We start from the raw sequence: 16,566 nt of genomic DNA, 5'->3' as shown, positions 1-16,566 counted from the left end.
TTCTTGTTATTTATTATTTGTGTTACTGTAGCACCTGGGAGCTAATGAACACATTAGCTATACTGGTGAAAGACGCTTTTGCTGGTGTAAGCAGTGCCTACCTGAAGATTTTACTGGCATAGCTATGTTGATTAGTGATGTGATATTTTTTTCTTTCCCAAACTCTCCTAGCTGATGTAGCTATGCCAGCAAAACATAGGCCTGGTCTACACTTAAAACTTAGGTCGATCTAGCTACGTCACTTGGGTGTGAAAAATTCACACGCCTGAGAGACATAGTTAAGCTGACCTAAGCCCTGGCATAGACACTGCAAGATTGACTGACGAATTCTTCCATTGACCGAGCTACCTCCTGTCAAGGGGGTGGATTTACTACAGCAACAGAAAAAACCCTTCTGTCACTGGAGCAAGTGTCTGCATTACAGTGGTACAACAGTGTTACTGCAACTGTGCCGCTATAGTGCTTGTCGTGTAGGCATACCCTTAATAGCGTAGACCGGGCCTTAAGCACTGTCTAACCCTACACAAAGTAGGTTTTAGATGACTTGGGATTGGTCTTGCCTTTAAACATGTGTTAGAAAGCATTCACTTGACATGCTCTAACATTAGGGTTACCATACGTCCGGATTTTCCCGGACATGTCTGGCTTTTTGGGCCTCAAATCCCCGTCCGGGAGGAAATCCCAAAAACCCGGACATGTCCGGGAAAATAGGGAGGGAGGGACCGGCGGTGCTCGGCCGGGGGCCGGAGCCGCTGGGGCCGGCAGTGCTTGGCCGGGGGTGGCGGTGCGGGGCCGGGGCCCGGGGTGCTCGGCTGGGGGTGGCGGTGCGGGGCCGGGGCCCGGGGTGCTCGGCCGGGGGCCGGCGGTGTTCGGCCGGGGCCCGGGGTGGGGCCGGCGGTGCGGGGCCGGGACCCGGGGTGCTTGGCCGGGGCCGGAGCCGGCGGTGCGGGGCCCGGGGCCGGCGGTGTTCGGTCGGGGGTCAGGCTGGGGCCGGCAGTGCGGAGCCGGGGGCTGGGGTGCTGGGCTGGAGCCAGCGGTGCGGGGCCCGGGGCCGGCTGTGTTTGGCCAGGGGCCGGGCTGGGGCTGGCCGGGGGTGCTCGGCCAGGGGTGCTGGGCCGGGGCTGCTCAGCCGGGGGCGGTGGTGCTCGGGGCTGGGGTCGGGGGCCGGTGGTGCGGGGCCCGAGCCAAGCCGGGCAGGAGACGCTGGGGTCAGAGCCATGCCTCCTCGCGCCCCCCCGCCCCAGCTTCCCTGCTGCTTCAGGCTTCCCGCGAATCAAATGTTCGCGGGAAGCAGGGGAGGGGGAGGGGCAGGGGGCGAAGCGTCCGGGGAGGGGGCGGATTTGGGGCGGGGCTGGGGAAGGGGCGGAGTTGGGGCGGGGCCAGGGCCCGTGGAGTGTCCTCTTTTTGGACACTTTAAATATGGTAACCGTATCTAACATTCAATTGTAGACAACGTGGAGTTGACTTTTACAGTGGTAAGCTGAAGCCTAGGGTCCCCATAGCAACCGAGACTTTAACAAAAAACAGGTTGTCATGTATTAGAGGCACACTACCGTGACCACGCTAGGCTCTTAACACACGTTAGCTACCATCTTCAAATCCTAGTACGTGTGTACAGTGCCTGGCACAGTGAGGCATTAATCCTTGACTGGGATTTCAAGGTGCTAGCAATACCAATAATAAAGGTATGATCAAAGGATGGCAGAGGTTATTGGGGGCTAAATTTTGACCCTGATGTAAGAAGGTGCAACTCTGTCAACATCAGTGGAGTTGCATCTGCTTATTCTGGAGCTGAATTTGGCTCCATAGCTGTATCTATGGCAACTTAAAATGTTTTTGTTAGTGGAACACCTATCTGCAGTTACTGTTGAGTCTCTTCAGAATTAACCGTCCATTACTACAACTTGCTGGAACCTGCTTGCTTTCAGCAGTATATACTACGTTTAAATGCAAAACATTTTTACTAATGAAACATTTAAGGTTGGTAGCACAATTAAAAGGCCAGGAAATGCAAACATGAACTTTCCATCAGGATCATTAACTTTGTTGCATTGTGCATTCTATACACTTTATACAGGTGAGCAAAGTATTAACCTACACGCTAAACCTGAAACAGGAATATAAAATACAATCGTGCAATGGAGTCAAGTTAATGTTGTTAACACTTTAACTCTTGCATTTCCTGACTTAATATTGTGACAATTACAACCATAATGATGTTGTAACACAGTTTTACACATTTAATTTCCATAAAAAAAAAAACAGAAAGGGAAGACAGGGAGAGGAATAGAATTAATCTGGAGAAATTTATTGAATCCTTGAATCCAATAGGGCCCTGATCCTACAATCCCGTACTCCCACAAATTGTCCCATAGGCCATGCCAATTAATGTGGTGTTTTTCAATGGAGTTAAATTCAGACATTCTTAAAGATGTTAAGCTGTATCTGCTGCACCATTGAGGGTATGTCGACATAACATAGGTTGACATAATTTTGTAATGTCAACGTATAGCCACCACAATAATTAAATCACTTTTCCATGTCCACACTATGCTCCTTGTGTTGGCAGTGTGTCTCCTCACCAGGAGCACTTACAGTGATTTAACTGTCAGTGTTGGGCATTGTGGGATGGCTTCTGAAAGCCAGTAACAGTTGATATAAGCAACCAATGTCTATACTGACACTGTGTTGATCGAACAATGTTGACCTAAGCGCTAAATCTCTTGCGGAGGTGGAATTAAGTCGACATAGCGGGCGAGTTACATTGGCGGGAGCGATATTTTAGCATAAAGCAGGGATGTAACACTGTAAGCGTCTATGTCTACCTAACTCTGTAGTGTAGACCAGGGCTAAGGGGGATTTTCAATGGAGTTAAACTACTCAGTTGAGCTAATTTCATTGTATATAAACCCATAGACACTGGCTTTATGGTTAACCATGACCAGCTAACACCTCTTTAAGCAGGGCTTCCTGCTCTTGTCCACACTAAGGGCAGAATCATATTTAAGATTGTGTTAACTTGTTTTCAAATACAGTGCATTTTCTGAGTGTAACCAAGACCTATAAGCAAGGGTTTGCAGGATGAAGGCCCTTTTGCACAGAAATGTGAGTTCATTTATCTCTTAGGTTATCTCTAGATTAGGAAAACAGGTGCTTTTTAAAAATTGAATTAGAAAACTCCTAGGCTATGCCTTGGACCTTGTCTAGATTAGGAGGTGTTAGCTAATGTGCTAAGTAACACATTTGCCCATCTCTGGTCTAAACGGCACTTTTCAAAGGATGGCCCGGAGGCCGGATCCGGCCCACCAACCGTTTAACCTGGCCCTTGAGCTCCCGCTGGGGAACAGAGCCTGGGGTGATATCCTGAAGAGTATCCTGCCTTCCCACAGTAGTCAATGCTAGATTCTTGCAGTGGTTCTCAAACTGTGGGTCATGACCCCGTTTTAATGGGGTCGCCAGGGTTGGTGTTAGACTTGCTGGGGCCCAGGGCCGAAGCCCGAGCCCCACTGGCCAGGGGCCAAAGCTGAAGGGGCTCAGGTTACAGGCCCCTTGCCTGGGGAGCTGAAGTCCTTGGGCTTTTGTCCCGCAACCCGGGGTGATGGGGCTCGGGCTTTGGCCCCCTCAGCTGGGGCGGCAGGGCTCAGGTGGGCTCAGGCTTCGGTCCCCCTCTTGGGGTCGTGTAGTAATTTTTGTTGTCAGAAAGGGATTGCAGTGCAATAAAGTTGGAGAACCGATGTGAGGGAATGAACATTACAGAGCAATTATCAAATGATCCATTGCCTGTCGTCAACTCCCAAAGTAAGCAATTTGTCAGCCTCCTCAACTAATGAATCTGTGTTACAGTGTAACAGTTTAAAAGAGGATGCAGGTGAAACCACAGCATTACTTGACCTGGATGGCGGTGATAGTTGGCATGGAGAACATCTGTCTAATGGAAATTCCCACTGAAAAACTTCATAGAAGATTCTGATTAGAACTGCTTAAAGAACTTTTTATTTAATTAGTATGAACTTTTGCCTAGTTGATGGAAAAATAACAATGTCAGAGGCTTAGGGGAAACCAGTTGCATCCCTGACTATCTTGCCTGATAGCCATTGATGGACCTATCCTCCAGGAACTTATCTAATTATTTTTTGAACCCTGTTATAGTTTTGGCCTTCACAAAATCCCCTGGCAACGAGTTCCACAGGTTGACTGTGCTTTGTGTGAAGAAGTACTTCTTTTTGTTTGTTTTAAATCTGTCGTCTATTTAATTTCATTGGGTGACCCCTGGTTCTTGTGTTACGTGAAAGAGAAACTAGAGTTGGTAAGACAACTCCCACCTGTTTATGCTTTCTGTTTGTGTGTATATATATCTCCTCAATATTTATTCCACTCTATATGCATCCAAAGAAGTGGGCTGTAGTCCACGAAAGCTTATGCTCTAATAAATTTGTTAGTCTCTAAGGTGCCACAAGTACTCCTGTTCTTTTTGCGGATACAGACGAACACGGCTGCTACTCTGAAACCTAACATTTCCTTATGCACTTTCCCCACAGTCCCAGTCTTTTTAATCTCTCCTCATATGGAAGCTGTTCCATACCCTTAATCATTTTTGTTGCCCTTCTCTGTATCTTTTCCATTTATAATGTCTTTTTTGAGATGGGATGACCAGAACTGCACACAGTATTCAAGGTGTGGCCATACCATGGATTTATATAGTGGTATTATGATATTTAATGTCTTATCTATCCCTTTCCTAATGGTTCCTAACATTCTGTTAGCTTTTTTGACTGCCACTGCACATTGAGCTGATGTTTTCAGAGAACAATCCATCATTATTCCAAGATTCTTATAGACTCATGGACTTTAAGGTCAGGAGGGACCATCAGGATCATCTACTCTGACCTTCTGCACAATGCAGGCCACAGAACCTCATCCACCCACTTGTGTAACAGACCTCTAATAGCTAATTTAGAACCCATTATTCTGTATGTATAGCTGGGATTATGTTTTCCAATGTACATTACTTTGCATTTATCAACATTAAATTTCATCTGTCATTTTGTTGCCCAGTCACCAAGTTTTGTGAGATCCTTTTGTAACTCTTCACAATCTGCTTTGGATTTAACTATCTTGGGTAATTTTCTGCAAACTTTGCCATTTCACTGTTTACCCCTTTTTCCAGATCATTTATGAATATGTTGAACAGCACTGGTCCCAGTACAGATCCCTGGGGCACACTGCTGTTTACTTCTCTACATTCTGAAATCTGACCATTTATTCCTATCCTTTGTTTCCTATCTTTTAATCAGTTATGATCTATGAGAGCATTTTTCCTCTTATCCCATGACTGCTTACTTGGCATAAGAGCCTTTGATAAGAGACCTTGTTAAAGGCTTTCTGAAATTCCAAGTACACTATATCCACTGGATTACCCTTGCCCACATCAGAGGAGTAGCCGTGTTAGTCTGGATCTGTAAAAAGCAACAGAGAGTCCTGGACACTTTTTACCTTGTCCACATGTTTGTTGACCCTCCTCAAAGAATTATATTAGATTGGTGAGTCATGATTTCCCTTTACAAAAGCTAGGTTGACTTTCCCCCAATAAATTGTGTTAATCTATGTCTCTGAATTCTGTTCTGTGCTATAGTTCAACCAATTTGCTTGGTACTGAATTTAGGCATACTGGCCTGTAATTGCCAAGATCGCCTCTGGAGCCTTTTAAAAGTTGGTGTCACATTAGCTATCCTCCAGTGTTCTGGTACAGAAGCTGATTTAAATGTTAAATAGGTTACATACCACAATTAGTAGTTCTGCAGTTTCATATTTGATTTTCATTAGAACTCTTGGGTGGATACCATCTGGTCCTAGTGACTTCTTATTGTTTAATTTATCAGTTTGCCCCAGAACCTCCTTTATTGACACCTCAATCTGGGACAGTTCCTCAAATTGATAATCTAAAAATAATGGGTCAGTCATTGCATTATTTTGCCCTGGATGGATGTCAGTCTGACAGGCCTATAATTACTATTGTGACGGGTTGGATCACAGAAACCCCTTTGGGAACTGCCAACTGATGTGCCAAGACTACTTCTGCCCCTGCTTTCCCTGCCAGCTTGGGACTCCAGCACCCTGCCTTGTTGAGCCAGACACACCAGTCTGCTCCAACACAGACCCAGGGTCTGAACCATGTGCCCCAAAGCTGCAGACTTAACTGAAAGCAACTTAAGAAGTGTTCCTGTCTTTAACACTCAGACGCCCAACTCCCAATGGGGTCCAAACCCCAAATAAATCCCTTTTACCCTGTATAAGGGGTAAACTGATAAATTGTTCGCCCTCTACAACACTGCTAGAGAGATATGCACAGCTGTTTGCCCCCGCCCCTCCCCCCCCAGTATTAATACATACTCTGGGTTAATTAATAAGTAAAAAGTGATTTTATTAAATATAGAAAGTAGGATTTAAGTGGTTCCAAGTAATAGCAGACAGAACAAAGTGAATTACCAAGCAAAATAAAATAAAATACGCAACTCTAAACCTAATACAGTAAGAAAACTGAATACAGATAAAAGCTCACCCTCAGAGATGTTTCAGTAAGCTTCTATCACAGTCTGGACACCTTCCTAGTCTGGGCACAATCCTTTCCCCTGGTACAGTCCTTGTTCCAGCTCAGGTGGTAGCTAGGGGATTTCTCATGATTGCAGCCTCTTTTGTTCTGTTCCACCCACTTATATATCTTTGCATAAGGCGGGAATCCTTTGTCCATCTCTGGGTTCCCACCCCTCCTTCTCAATGGAAAAGCACCAAGTTAAAGATGGATTCCAGTTCAGGTGACATGATCCCATGTCACTGTAAGACGTCATTACCCATTTCCCAGCCCACCCGTATACAGGAAGACTTACAAGTAAAACAGAGCCATCTACAGTCAATTGTCCTGGTTAATGGGAGCCATCAAGATTCCAAACCACCATTAATGGCCCACACTTTGCATAATTACAATAGGCCCTCAGAGTTATAGTTCATATTTCTAGTTTCAGGTACAAGAGTGATACATTTATGCAAATAGGATGACCACACTCAGTAGATTATAAGCTTTGTAATGATACCTTACAAGAGATCTTTTGCATGAAGCATATTTTAGTTACATTATGTTCACACTCATCAGCATACTTTCATAAAATCATATAGAGTGCACTGTCACAACTATATCATCCTGTTTTACCCTTCTTAAATATTGGCACAACATTAGCTTTCTTCCAGTCTGATGGAATTTCTCCAGTGCTCCAAGACATATTTAAAAAATTGACATTAAAAGTCCAGCAAGCTCCTCAGCCAATTCTTTTAAAACTCTTGGATGCAAGTTATCCAGACATGCTGATATAAAAAATATTAACTTTAGTAGCTGCTGATTAACATCCTCCTTAGTCACTGTTGGAACAGAAAGTATTTCATCATTATGATTATGTATATATCATCTGGCTTGTTCCCAAATACAGATCAGAATTATATTTATAGTACACTTCTGCATTATTATTGACAACTTGATGTTTATTTTGACTAGCAAACATGAATTAAAACTACAACTTGCCATATTTACAGTAGGATTTCTTAATACCTTTTAAAAACTACATCTCTTTTCTAGTGCAGGCATGGCTTACGATGCAGGCTAACAGGTCTGAATTAGCCTCCCACGTTTTAGGTTAGGGGAGAGACTAGGCTAAAGCACAGCCAGCTAACATGACTTCAAACATACGTAGACTATCTTAATGGAGCTTTTCAGTTGTGTTACCTTAATTCGATTAAAAAAACACACCTTTTTTGCCTGTCAAGAACGGGACTTTAGGCTACTTTCTAGGTTATGACAGGACTAGCTAACATGATTGTGAAGATTTAAGCTGTGTCTGCACTGGATGCTAAATGGTGTTTGAAATCATGTTAGATAAGGCAAGTTACCTAAGTCGATTTTAAAAAGCACCTTGTTTCTTAATGTAGGAGTTGGTCTGTACATAGTTTAGAAAGTGATATAAAGCAGCTCCCTAGGGTGGAAACTGTTATACGGGTATAAACCTCCTTACGTACAGCAGTGCCCACATTAGGGGGTTGTACCAGTTTTATTTATATATATATTCAAAACTAAGGCCTGGTCTACACTAGTAGTGTGCAGGTATACCAGTAGACTATACCATCAAAGTGCCCCTAGGGTGGATGCAGCTTATACTGGCAAAACTGTGCCTTTGCCAGGTTATTTAGTCTCCCTCCCACCCCCCAAGTGAAATAAGTTGCTTTTGTTGGCATACTGTGCCTACTCTAGGGTCTGTCTGGGATCACATTCTGAACAACATAGCTGTCGACAAAAGTCTAGTGTAGAGTTGGCTTAGGTGTAAGACAAGGCCCAAGGGTACCTATGAACTTCACAACATTTTGCTTCTGAGCATTCTTAGTAAAATAATTTCCAACAACTTTTGTTAAATCAAAAATATTTTTCAAACCAAGTAGAGGCTCTCGTTCTCAGCAAGAACCACATCTATGCCAAGTTTCAAACTGAGCCTGTTTTTGCTGTAGCTTTTATTTATTATTTTAAGGTGGTATTACAATGGGAAAAGTGATTTTTGTCTCTACCATATCTCATACTGCTGAAGAGACCCTGGCCACTTTTCAGCAAATTTCCTTTGGGCCGAGACCAAGCACAGAAAACTTCAGTGAATATTTTTATGAAGTTGTAAGTATGGGAAAAACAGGGTTTATAGTGGAAAATGTTTTGCAGCATTGATAATTATAGTGTCTGCTAGTCCCAGTTAGAATAACTGCAATCTCTGCTCTGGCTTCCCTTCAAAAACATTTCCATCATTCTGTGCTGGTACAGCTCCACATGTGGAAGCAATAGCGCGAACGCTATTGTAGAAAAGATGCTGTCAGCTGTTGCATTTTAACCAACATGTTGTCTAGTTTTGTTCATTGTAGTAGCTAAAATGCAGGTGGCTGCTTTGCACTAGTGCTCCTACTGTTGCTTCTGCCATGTGGAGCTGACCTGGTGTTCAGGGCCAGTGCTACCATTTAGGCAAACTAGGCGGTTGCCTAGAGCACCAAGATTTGGGGGCGCCAAAAAGCGGTGCCCCCAATTTATTTATTTTTACATCGTTCCTACGCCCCGTCCCCGAGTGCGCTGTCGCTGCTCCACTTCTCCCGCCTCCCAGGCTGTTTGGCACCACAAGTCTGGGAGGGGAGGAGAATTGGAGCGGGGGCGGCATGCTTGGGGAGGAGGCGGAGCAGAGGTGAGCTGGGGTGGGGAGCTGCCACGGAGGGAGGGTTAGGAGGGAGGGCTAGGAGTGTGATTTTCCTTCTGAAATAGATCGGTACAGTTCCTAGTGTAGACCCATTGTGCTTGTGTAAAGGTGCCGCATGCTGCCGAAGGAGAATATCCGTACCGGTATAACTGCATCTACATTAGGGGGGCTGTAACACTTCAACTGCAGTGGTATAATTCATGTGTGTAGACAAGGCCTGGTATTTGTAGTCATAAGCAGTGAAACAGCACCATAAAAAATGTGAATTCAACTTATTTATCTCAATTTAGTGGAAATGGCAAGGTCTGGAAGTTAATGCTCATGGAAGAGTCACACATCTTGATTCACTAAAATGGGGCTGTAACTCATTTAATGTACACGTCACTGTGAACTTGTAAAACTCTGAAATGCATGTTTAACACAAAATGTTAAGGTTTTAGATGCAGGTGGGGCTTGGTGGTTGCTGTCATAGTGATGCTGTGTTCTTGCTCTACTCTTGCCATGGGAAGAAGGCTCTATCTGTGGGTTACTGTTCAAGGCCCCATCTACACTGGGGAAAAAGCATTTTTTAACGTGTTGTATTTAACGTGTTAGCTAACACGTTAAATACATCTTTTTTCCTAGGGCAGACAAGGATGGACCGTGTTAGGTGCTTGAACTTCATTAGGATTCAGCACCTTGCAAGATGAGGTCTACTGTGTTTTAATGTTTAACCTGGCTTCATTTCTTTGTTCAGCGTATTTTCCCTGTGTTGCTGAGAACACCTTAGAACATTAGCATTGAAAGAATTTTCAAAAGCGATGTCTTCGTTGCAAAAACGATAGCTAAAATCCTAGTGGAGATAAGGAACTGTAGTTTTTATCTTGATATTAAAAGTACACCTTTTTTGCAGTGAAGACTTAGGATCTTCCATTGATGCTTATTGATGCAGATTTTTCCTTTCATTTAGTTTGGACAATTAAAATAGATAAATTGGTTTTATTTTCTGGTTCTCCTGCCCTAGCCCAACGCTGTTGGTTTTTGGGTTGCACACATTGCAAGAGAATGTTTATATGTTAAATATTTCTATTAATGGGTTTTGTAAAATGTTTTTTATCCAGAACCTATATTTGGACCCAAAGTACCCCTGCAAGAGGGAAATAACTATATATGTATGCTGATTCAGGGCTGGAGATTAACTGCGGTATACAATATAGGAAGAACAAAATGTATTACCTTTCTCTAAATCAGTGGTTCTCAACCAGGGGTATGTGTACCATTGGGGTATGCAGAGGTCTTCCAGGGAGTACATCTACTTATCTAGATATTTGTCTAGTTTTACAATAGGCTATATAAAAAGCACTAGTGAAGTCAGTACCAACTAAAATTTCATAGGTAATGATTTGTTTAGATTGCTCTGTATACTATACACTGAAATGTAAGTACAATATTTATATTCCAATGGATTTATTTTATAATTATATGATAAAAATGAGAAAGTAAGCAGTTTTTCAATAATAGTCTGCTGTGACACCTGTTGTATTTTTGTCTGATTTTGTAAGTTTTTAAGTGAGGTGAAACTTGAGGATACACAAGACAAATCAGACTCTTGAAAGGGGTACAGTAGTCTGGAAAGATTGAGAGCTACTGCTTTAAATGAACTATCTCTTATAGCCTTGTAAATCTGAAATGGGAACTTGCGATTTCTGTAAAAATAGCCTTCTCTTGTATGAAACTGGCTTCTTTTGGTGTCATTTAAATAAAAATATATCTGTAGCACTGAGCACACTTTTATGATATTGTGACACAATAACTCACACTTAAACGTCAACAGAGATACTTCAGAGGGCCTGCAAGGTTCAATAACTCTGTGGTTTGTTTCGCCTATAATCGGCCATTATATTTTTACAAGCTCTTAAATTGCTACAGAGAGAAATTGCTTTGGATTGTAATGGATGGTTAAGAAGCTGCCAAGGATACCTTATTGTATGGGGCGGAAACAGTTCAATACTATTTTGGTTTTATTTATCTAAGTTCTAGGCAATATAGCTTAAGTATAATTTGTATTACAAATACACTGAAGTGATAGCAGGACACAATATTATACTGTGCATTAAAGGGACATTGTCAAGGGCTTCATAAACATTTGGAAGCCTCTCCTTAGAGAAGATTAAACTTTAGTCATATTTGTTTGAGCTCTCTCTAGTCCTTGTTGTGAATCCCACACTAATAAACATCCATACTTTGATAGATGAACCTGCTGCTCAGGTTGCAGAGCTCTGAATTTGGGAATTATCCCTGTATCTTATCACTGCACGCAAGCTCCTTTCTCGTAATAGCAATCATAATAATAAAAATAAGAAGAAACTCTTGAGAGGCTTGATCCAGCTCCCATTAAAGTTAGTGTAATAATATGTTTCATTAACTTCATAGGGAATTGGATTCATTTCTAAATTAACATCTAGCGATTTCATGTGACTTTTTATTTATTTATTTATTTATTTATTTATTAAGATGAAGAGTCCATGTTAGAGTGATGGAAAACTTGGGAATTAAAAATTCTTGACATTTGTGTAAGGGCATGGGTGGGTAAATGTGCACAAATACAGTTAGCTTTCATGCTGCAGATCCAGAAATTCAGAATTAACATTCTGAGAGAAATTGAGTAAAATGTTAAAGAAACGTTAGGGGTAGTCTCATTCTGCAGAGGCTAGCAACAGGTCTGAGAGCATCATGAATCTAGACCAAGGTTTAGGGTTGTTGGGTTTTGATTATTCTTCTGGCTTGTAGATCTGATGAAGACGTGTTTACTTTCTCAGGAGGATGTTAAACGCTGTCTACTAAAGTTAGACATTTTTAAATCAGCATGTCCGGATAACTTGTATCCTAGAATTTTAAAAGAGCTTCCTGTAGAGCTCACTGGACCGTTAATTTCAATAAGCCTTGGAACATGGGGGAATTTCCAGAAGATTGCAAGAAAGCTAATGTTATGCCAATACAGACGGTCCCCGACTTGTGCAATCATTCCATTCTGGAAAGCCTTGCGTAACCCGAATTTTACATAAGTCTGAAACTTATATTGTACAAGCATAAAAAACAAACAATTACAACAAAAATATTGCATTTACCTTAATCCTATTGTTATCCTGGCACGCTGAAGGCTGCATTTTGGTGGTGGATGACAATGGGCTTAATTTGTAGATGAGGAAGGAGAGGAGGAGACAGACATTACATCATCGGGGTCGTCGGAGGGGGCTTTGGAGGTGGAAGGCTGTAGAGATGTGGACGTTGCAGGCCTTTCAACCTTCCTTACAAACTTATCAAGAGATGACTCAATAGTGGCCTTTTTCTTCTCTTCATATATCTGTCTATAACAGGCCAGCGTTTCATCAATGCCTCTGTTCACTTTCAAGAATCGTGAGGAATTGGGGTCCATCTTCTCAAACCTTGCCATTGCAGAGTCAATCTCACGGAATGCAAGTGCCATCTCCTTAGTGTTGAAGTGTCGTGGCTCTTCTACTTCTTCAACTTCATCCTCCGCTTCAGTCTGCTCTTTTACTTTTGCTGCTTCTAATTCCATGAGATCCTCATTTGATAATTCAGCTCCATGGGATTCAATAAGCTCATCAACATCACCAACATCAACCTCCAGCTCAAGCTGCGTGGCAAGCTTCACAATTTCATCTGCCACCTCCTCATATGTTTCGTCTTTTTCGAAACCTTTAAAGCTGTGTACAAACTGTGGGCATGCTTTCTTCCATACGGCATTCAAACAAACTTGGGTAACCTCTGCCCAGGCTTTAGCAATGTTTATGATGGCTTGGTAAATGTTATATGATTTCCAAAAATCGCGTAAAGTCTTGCCAGACTCTCTGTCAGTTGCTTCTACTGCCTGTGCAAATGTTCTTCGTAGATAATAGGCTTTAAAATTAGCAATGACCCCCTGATCCATGGGCTGTAGGATCGAAGTCGTGTTAGGAGGTAGAAACACGACTTTTACATTAGGATGAAAGTCGTCTAAATGTGCAGGATGTCCAGGAGCATTATCGACGATAAGCATAATCTTGAATGGGATGTCGTTTTCTCTGCAGAATTTTTCCACTTCAGGGATAAACAAATTTATAAACCAGTCTTCGAAAAGTGCCATTGTGATCCAAGCCTTTAGATTTGAACGGAAATGAACTGGAAGGGTAGCTTTGCTAATGCCTTTAAACGCACGGGGATTTTCTGAATGATAAACAAGCAACGGTTTCAATTTGCAATCTCCAGCTGCATTACCCCCAAGCAAAAGTGTTAGCCTATCTTTCGCAGCCTTAAACCCTGGCATTGTCTTTTCCTCTTTTGAAATGTATGTTCTGTCTGGCATTTTTTTCCAAAACAATCCAGATTCGTCGACGTTAAAGATTTGCTGTGCTGTATAACCACATTCTTCTATAAGTTTTCGTAACACTTCGGGATACTTTTCAGCTGCTTTTGTATCAGCACTAGCAGCCTCATCATTCGCTTTTACATTGTAAAAATTTGCACGTTGTTTAAATCTATTAAACCACCCATGACTAGCCACAAACTTTACGTTAGGGTCACTGTATTTTCCCTTTACATCGTCAAAAATACTTTTAGCCTTTGCTTGAATAATCATTAGGCTAAGCGGCACACGTTTTTGAATCTGATCTTCCATCCACATTGTTAATAACTTTTCCATTTCATAGATAGCACCAGTACGCTGCTTCGTTATGACTGTTGATTTTAAAGGAGCAGAGCCTTTCACATGCTCTTTTATGCGTGCACTATCATTCAAAATACTTTTCACTGTTGAGGTAGCCAAATCGAGTTCACGAGCAATTGACGACAGGCTTTGTCCGCCTTCATACTTTTTCACTATTTTCATTTTCTGCTCTAAATCAATCTTCTTTCGCTTACGAACTGGTCCTGCGCTCTTGCTATCACTTGGTCGCTTTCCAGGCATGATTTGAATGAAATAATAGGGTGAAATGACAGAAATACAGTATCACTGAAATGACACGAGATTGAGAGGCTGTGAGAGCACAAAGCCTTTCCTCGTAGGAGATGCTACCGCTGTATTCCTCCGCACACCGCACTACAGGACTTTGTGTTTCCGTAAGCTATGCAATATTTTCCGCAACTCAAAAATTTTATTTATGCCTTATGGAACTTTTTGCGTAAGGTCGAATTTGCGTAAGTTGGGTCTTGCGTAACCCAGGGAGCGTCTGTAATTAAAAAGGATAAACAGGATGATGCAGGTAATTATAGGCCTGTCCCTCTGACATCGATCCTGAGCAAGATAATGGAGTGACTAATACACCACTTAATTAATAAAGAATTAAGGGAAGCTAATATAAATAATGCCAATCAACATGGGTTAATGGAAAATAGATCTTGTCAAACTAACTTGATAGCTTTTTTTGCTAAAATTACAGGTTTGATTGGTAGAAGTAACTGTATTTCTGTAATATACTTAGACTTCTGTAAGGCATTTGACTTGGACATTTTTATTTAAAAAAAAAAAACCCTAGGAAAAGATAAAATGAACATGGCACACGTTAAATGGGTCTAAAGCTGGCTTACCAATAGGTCTCAAAATGTAACAATAAAGGGCAAATTGTCATTGAACAGGAGAGTGTGATGCTCCCCAAGGCTGTGAGGTACCTCGTGACCACCTGCTCATAGTGTGCAGAAGCCTGCTGTCTCTGCCTGCTGGGAGTCAACTCTCCAGCCCCACTGGCCATGGGCAATACAAGCACTCCCCAGGCAGGCCCTGCTGTCTCGCTCTAGATTAGCTATAAGCATGCTCCAACTGTCAAGCCTTCCACACATCCCCCTGGAGTGACCAGCCCTTAGTCTACTGGACATTCACAGAATTCACAGACCTGCTGCTCCCAAAGGAGCAGCATGCATTAGTTTATGAATTTCACCTCAGGATCATTGCTCCATTTAACACACAGCTCTTAGGTATGTCTATAATGAAAACAAGTAAAAGTGTATTTAACGAAGAGTAGAAATTGAAATGATAGCAAGTAGAAATATTGGAAATAAATGGTTACATGTAAAATAAAAGCATAACACGCATTCTAGAACCTAACTTACTTAACTAGTTACCGTTGTTACCCTGAAAACAGATTTAGGGTATCTCCAGAATAGCTAACCTATTACCCACACCTGGGTTTACCAAGGGTTCCCTCAAGAGAGGTGAATTTAAATATCTCCTAAAAGGTTTTCCCTTAAAACCACACACATGTGCTCCTCAACCTGTTTTCCTCAGGTATGGGTCTCCAGGGTGACTAAGGAATTTCCCAGAGGACATGGATACAGCCTTCTGAGAAATAAACTATTAACCTAAAATAGTGTTTTTACCAAAACAAGGCACCTTTTTATTGGTGCAAATAACAGTCCCTAATACAATAATAATATAAAACACAAATCCCTTGCAAGTTACAGAGCACCCCAAACCATAATAACATACAGTTTGAGATCATTCTAAGTGTCTGTGCCCTGCTTCAGTTGGCCAGTCTTTTGCAGGACACTGACAGCAGCTCTTAAATGTTCCTTAAAGCTTACAAATATACATTCCTTTTATAACTTACACACATTCATACACCTTTATTAACCAAAGCACACCCATATGTACAATAACACTATACTGTACTATGCTATGATTATAACTGACAGGCTTACTCTGTCTGCTGACTTGGCTGTCTTCTCCTCAGGTCTCTCTTTCCTTCCTCTGTGCCCCAGTCTGTGTCTCTGCGTTCCAGTGGCAGGGCAGGACTCCCTCTGCTACTGCCCTGCTTCTGGTGCTTTACTGGCAGCTCCTAACCCTCTGGCTGCTCACTGACACACTGACTTTTTTATACTGTCATGTCAGAACTTTCTAGACACTTCTTCTAATATCTTCCTGTCAAATCATTCTTGCACATGACAACTGCCCACATTCCAAACTGCCAGGTCTGTTTTTGCCTGCAACTGTTGATTACCTCAGTGTTAGGATCTACTGACTGTTCCCCTACTTTGGTTTTCCTGTCAATTCTACAGACACTCCCTGCGTTACGCAAACCCGACTTACGCAAGTCCGCGCTTACGGAAAAAGTTCCGTAACCTTTTTTTTTTTGCGTAATCATCGGGTATAAGTTCCCGATTTACGCAAAATTCGACTTGCGTAAGTTGGGGAGCATCTGTATTTTTATTGCTATGTGACCTGCAGTTTCTAATGGTGGAGTGACTTTTGCTTATTTAAAATGGAAGCTAGGGATACAAAATGGAGACTGGGGAATTTCTCTGATATATCAGTTCCTTCCTTAATAGT

At 42.2% G+C, this 16,566-nt stretch overlaps 2 protein-coding genes across 4 annotated transcripts in view; one reads left to right on the top strand and one right to left on the bottom strand.

Annotated features, from left to right (window-relative positions):
- CBX5 (chromobox 5) overlaps nucleotides 1-16,566 on the top strand; it is a 67,731-nt gene that overhangs the window by 13,787 nt on the left and 37,378 nt on the right. The window lies entirely within an intron of this gene.
- Nucleotides 9,170-16,125, bottom strand: LOC135977050 (tigger transposable element-derived protein 1-like). The gene is made up of 2 exons (XM_065575772.1): nucleotides 15,939-16,125; nucleotides 9,170-15,221 (listed from the first exon to the last, which is right to left on the bottom strand). The coding sequence occupies exon 2, from the start codon at nucleotides 14,209-14,211 to the stop codon at nucleotides 12,436-12,438; it is 1,776 nt and encodes a 591-aa protein (XP_065431844.1). The 5' UTR covers nucleotides 14,212-15,221; nucleotides 15,939-16,125; the 3' UTR covers nucleotides 9,170-12,435.

Source organism: Chrysemys picta, chromosome 22 (assembly GCF_011386835.1).
Source record: "Chrysemys picta bellii isolate R12L10 chromosome 22, ASM1138683v2, whole genome shotgun sequence".
NCBI lineage: Eukaryota > Metazoa > Chordata > Testudines > Emydidae > Chrysemys > Chrysemys picta.
Note: the sequence above shows the minus strand (reverse complement) of the source record. Positions and strands in the feature narration are given on the sequence as shown.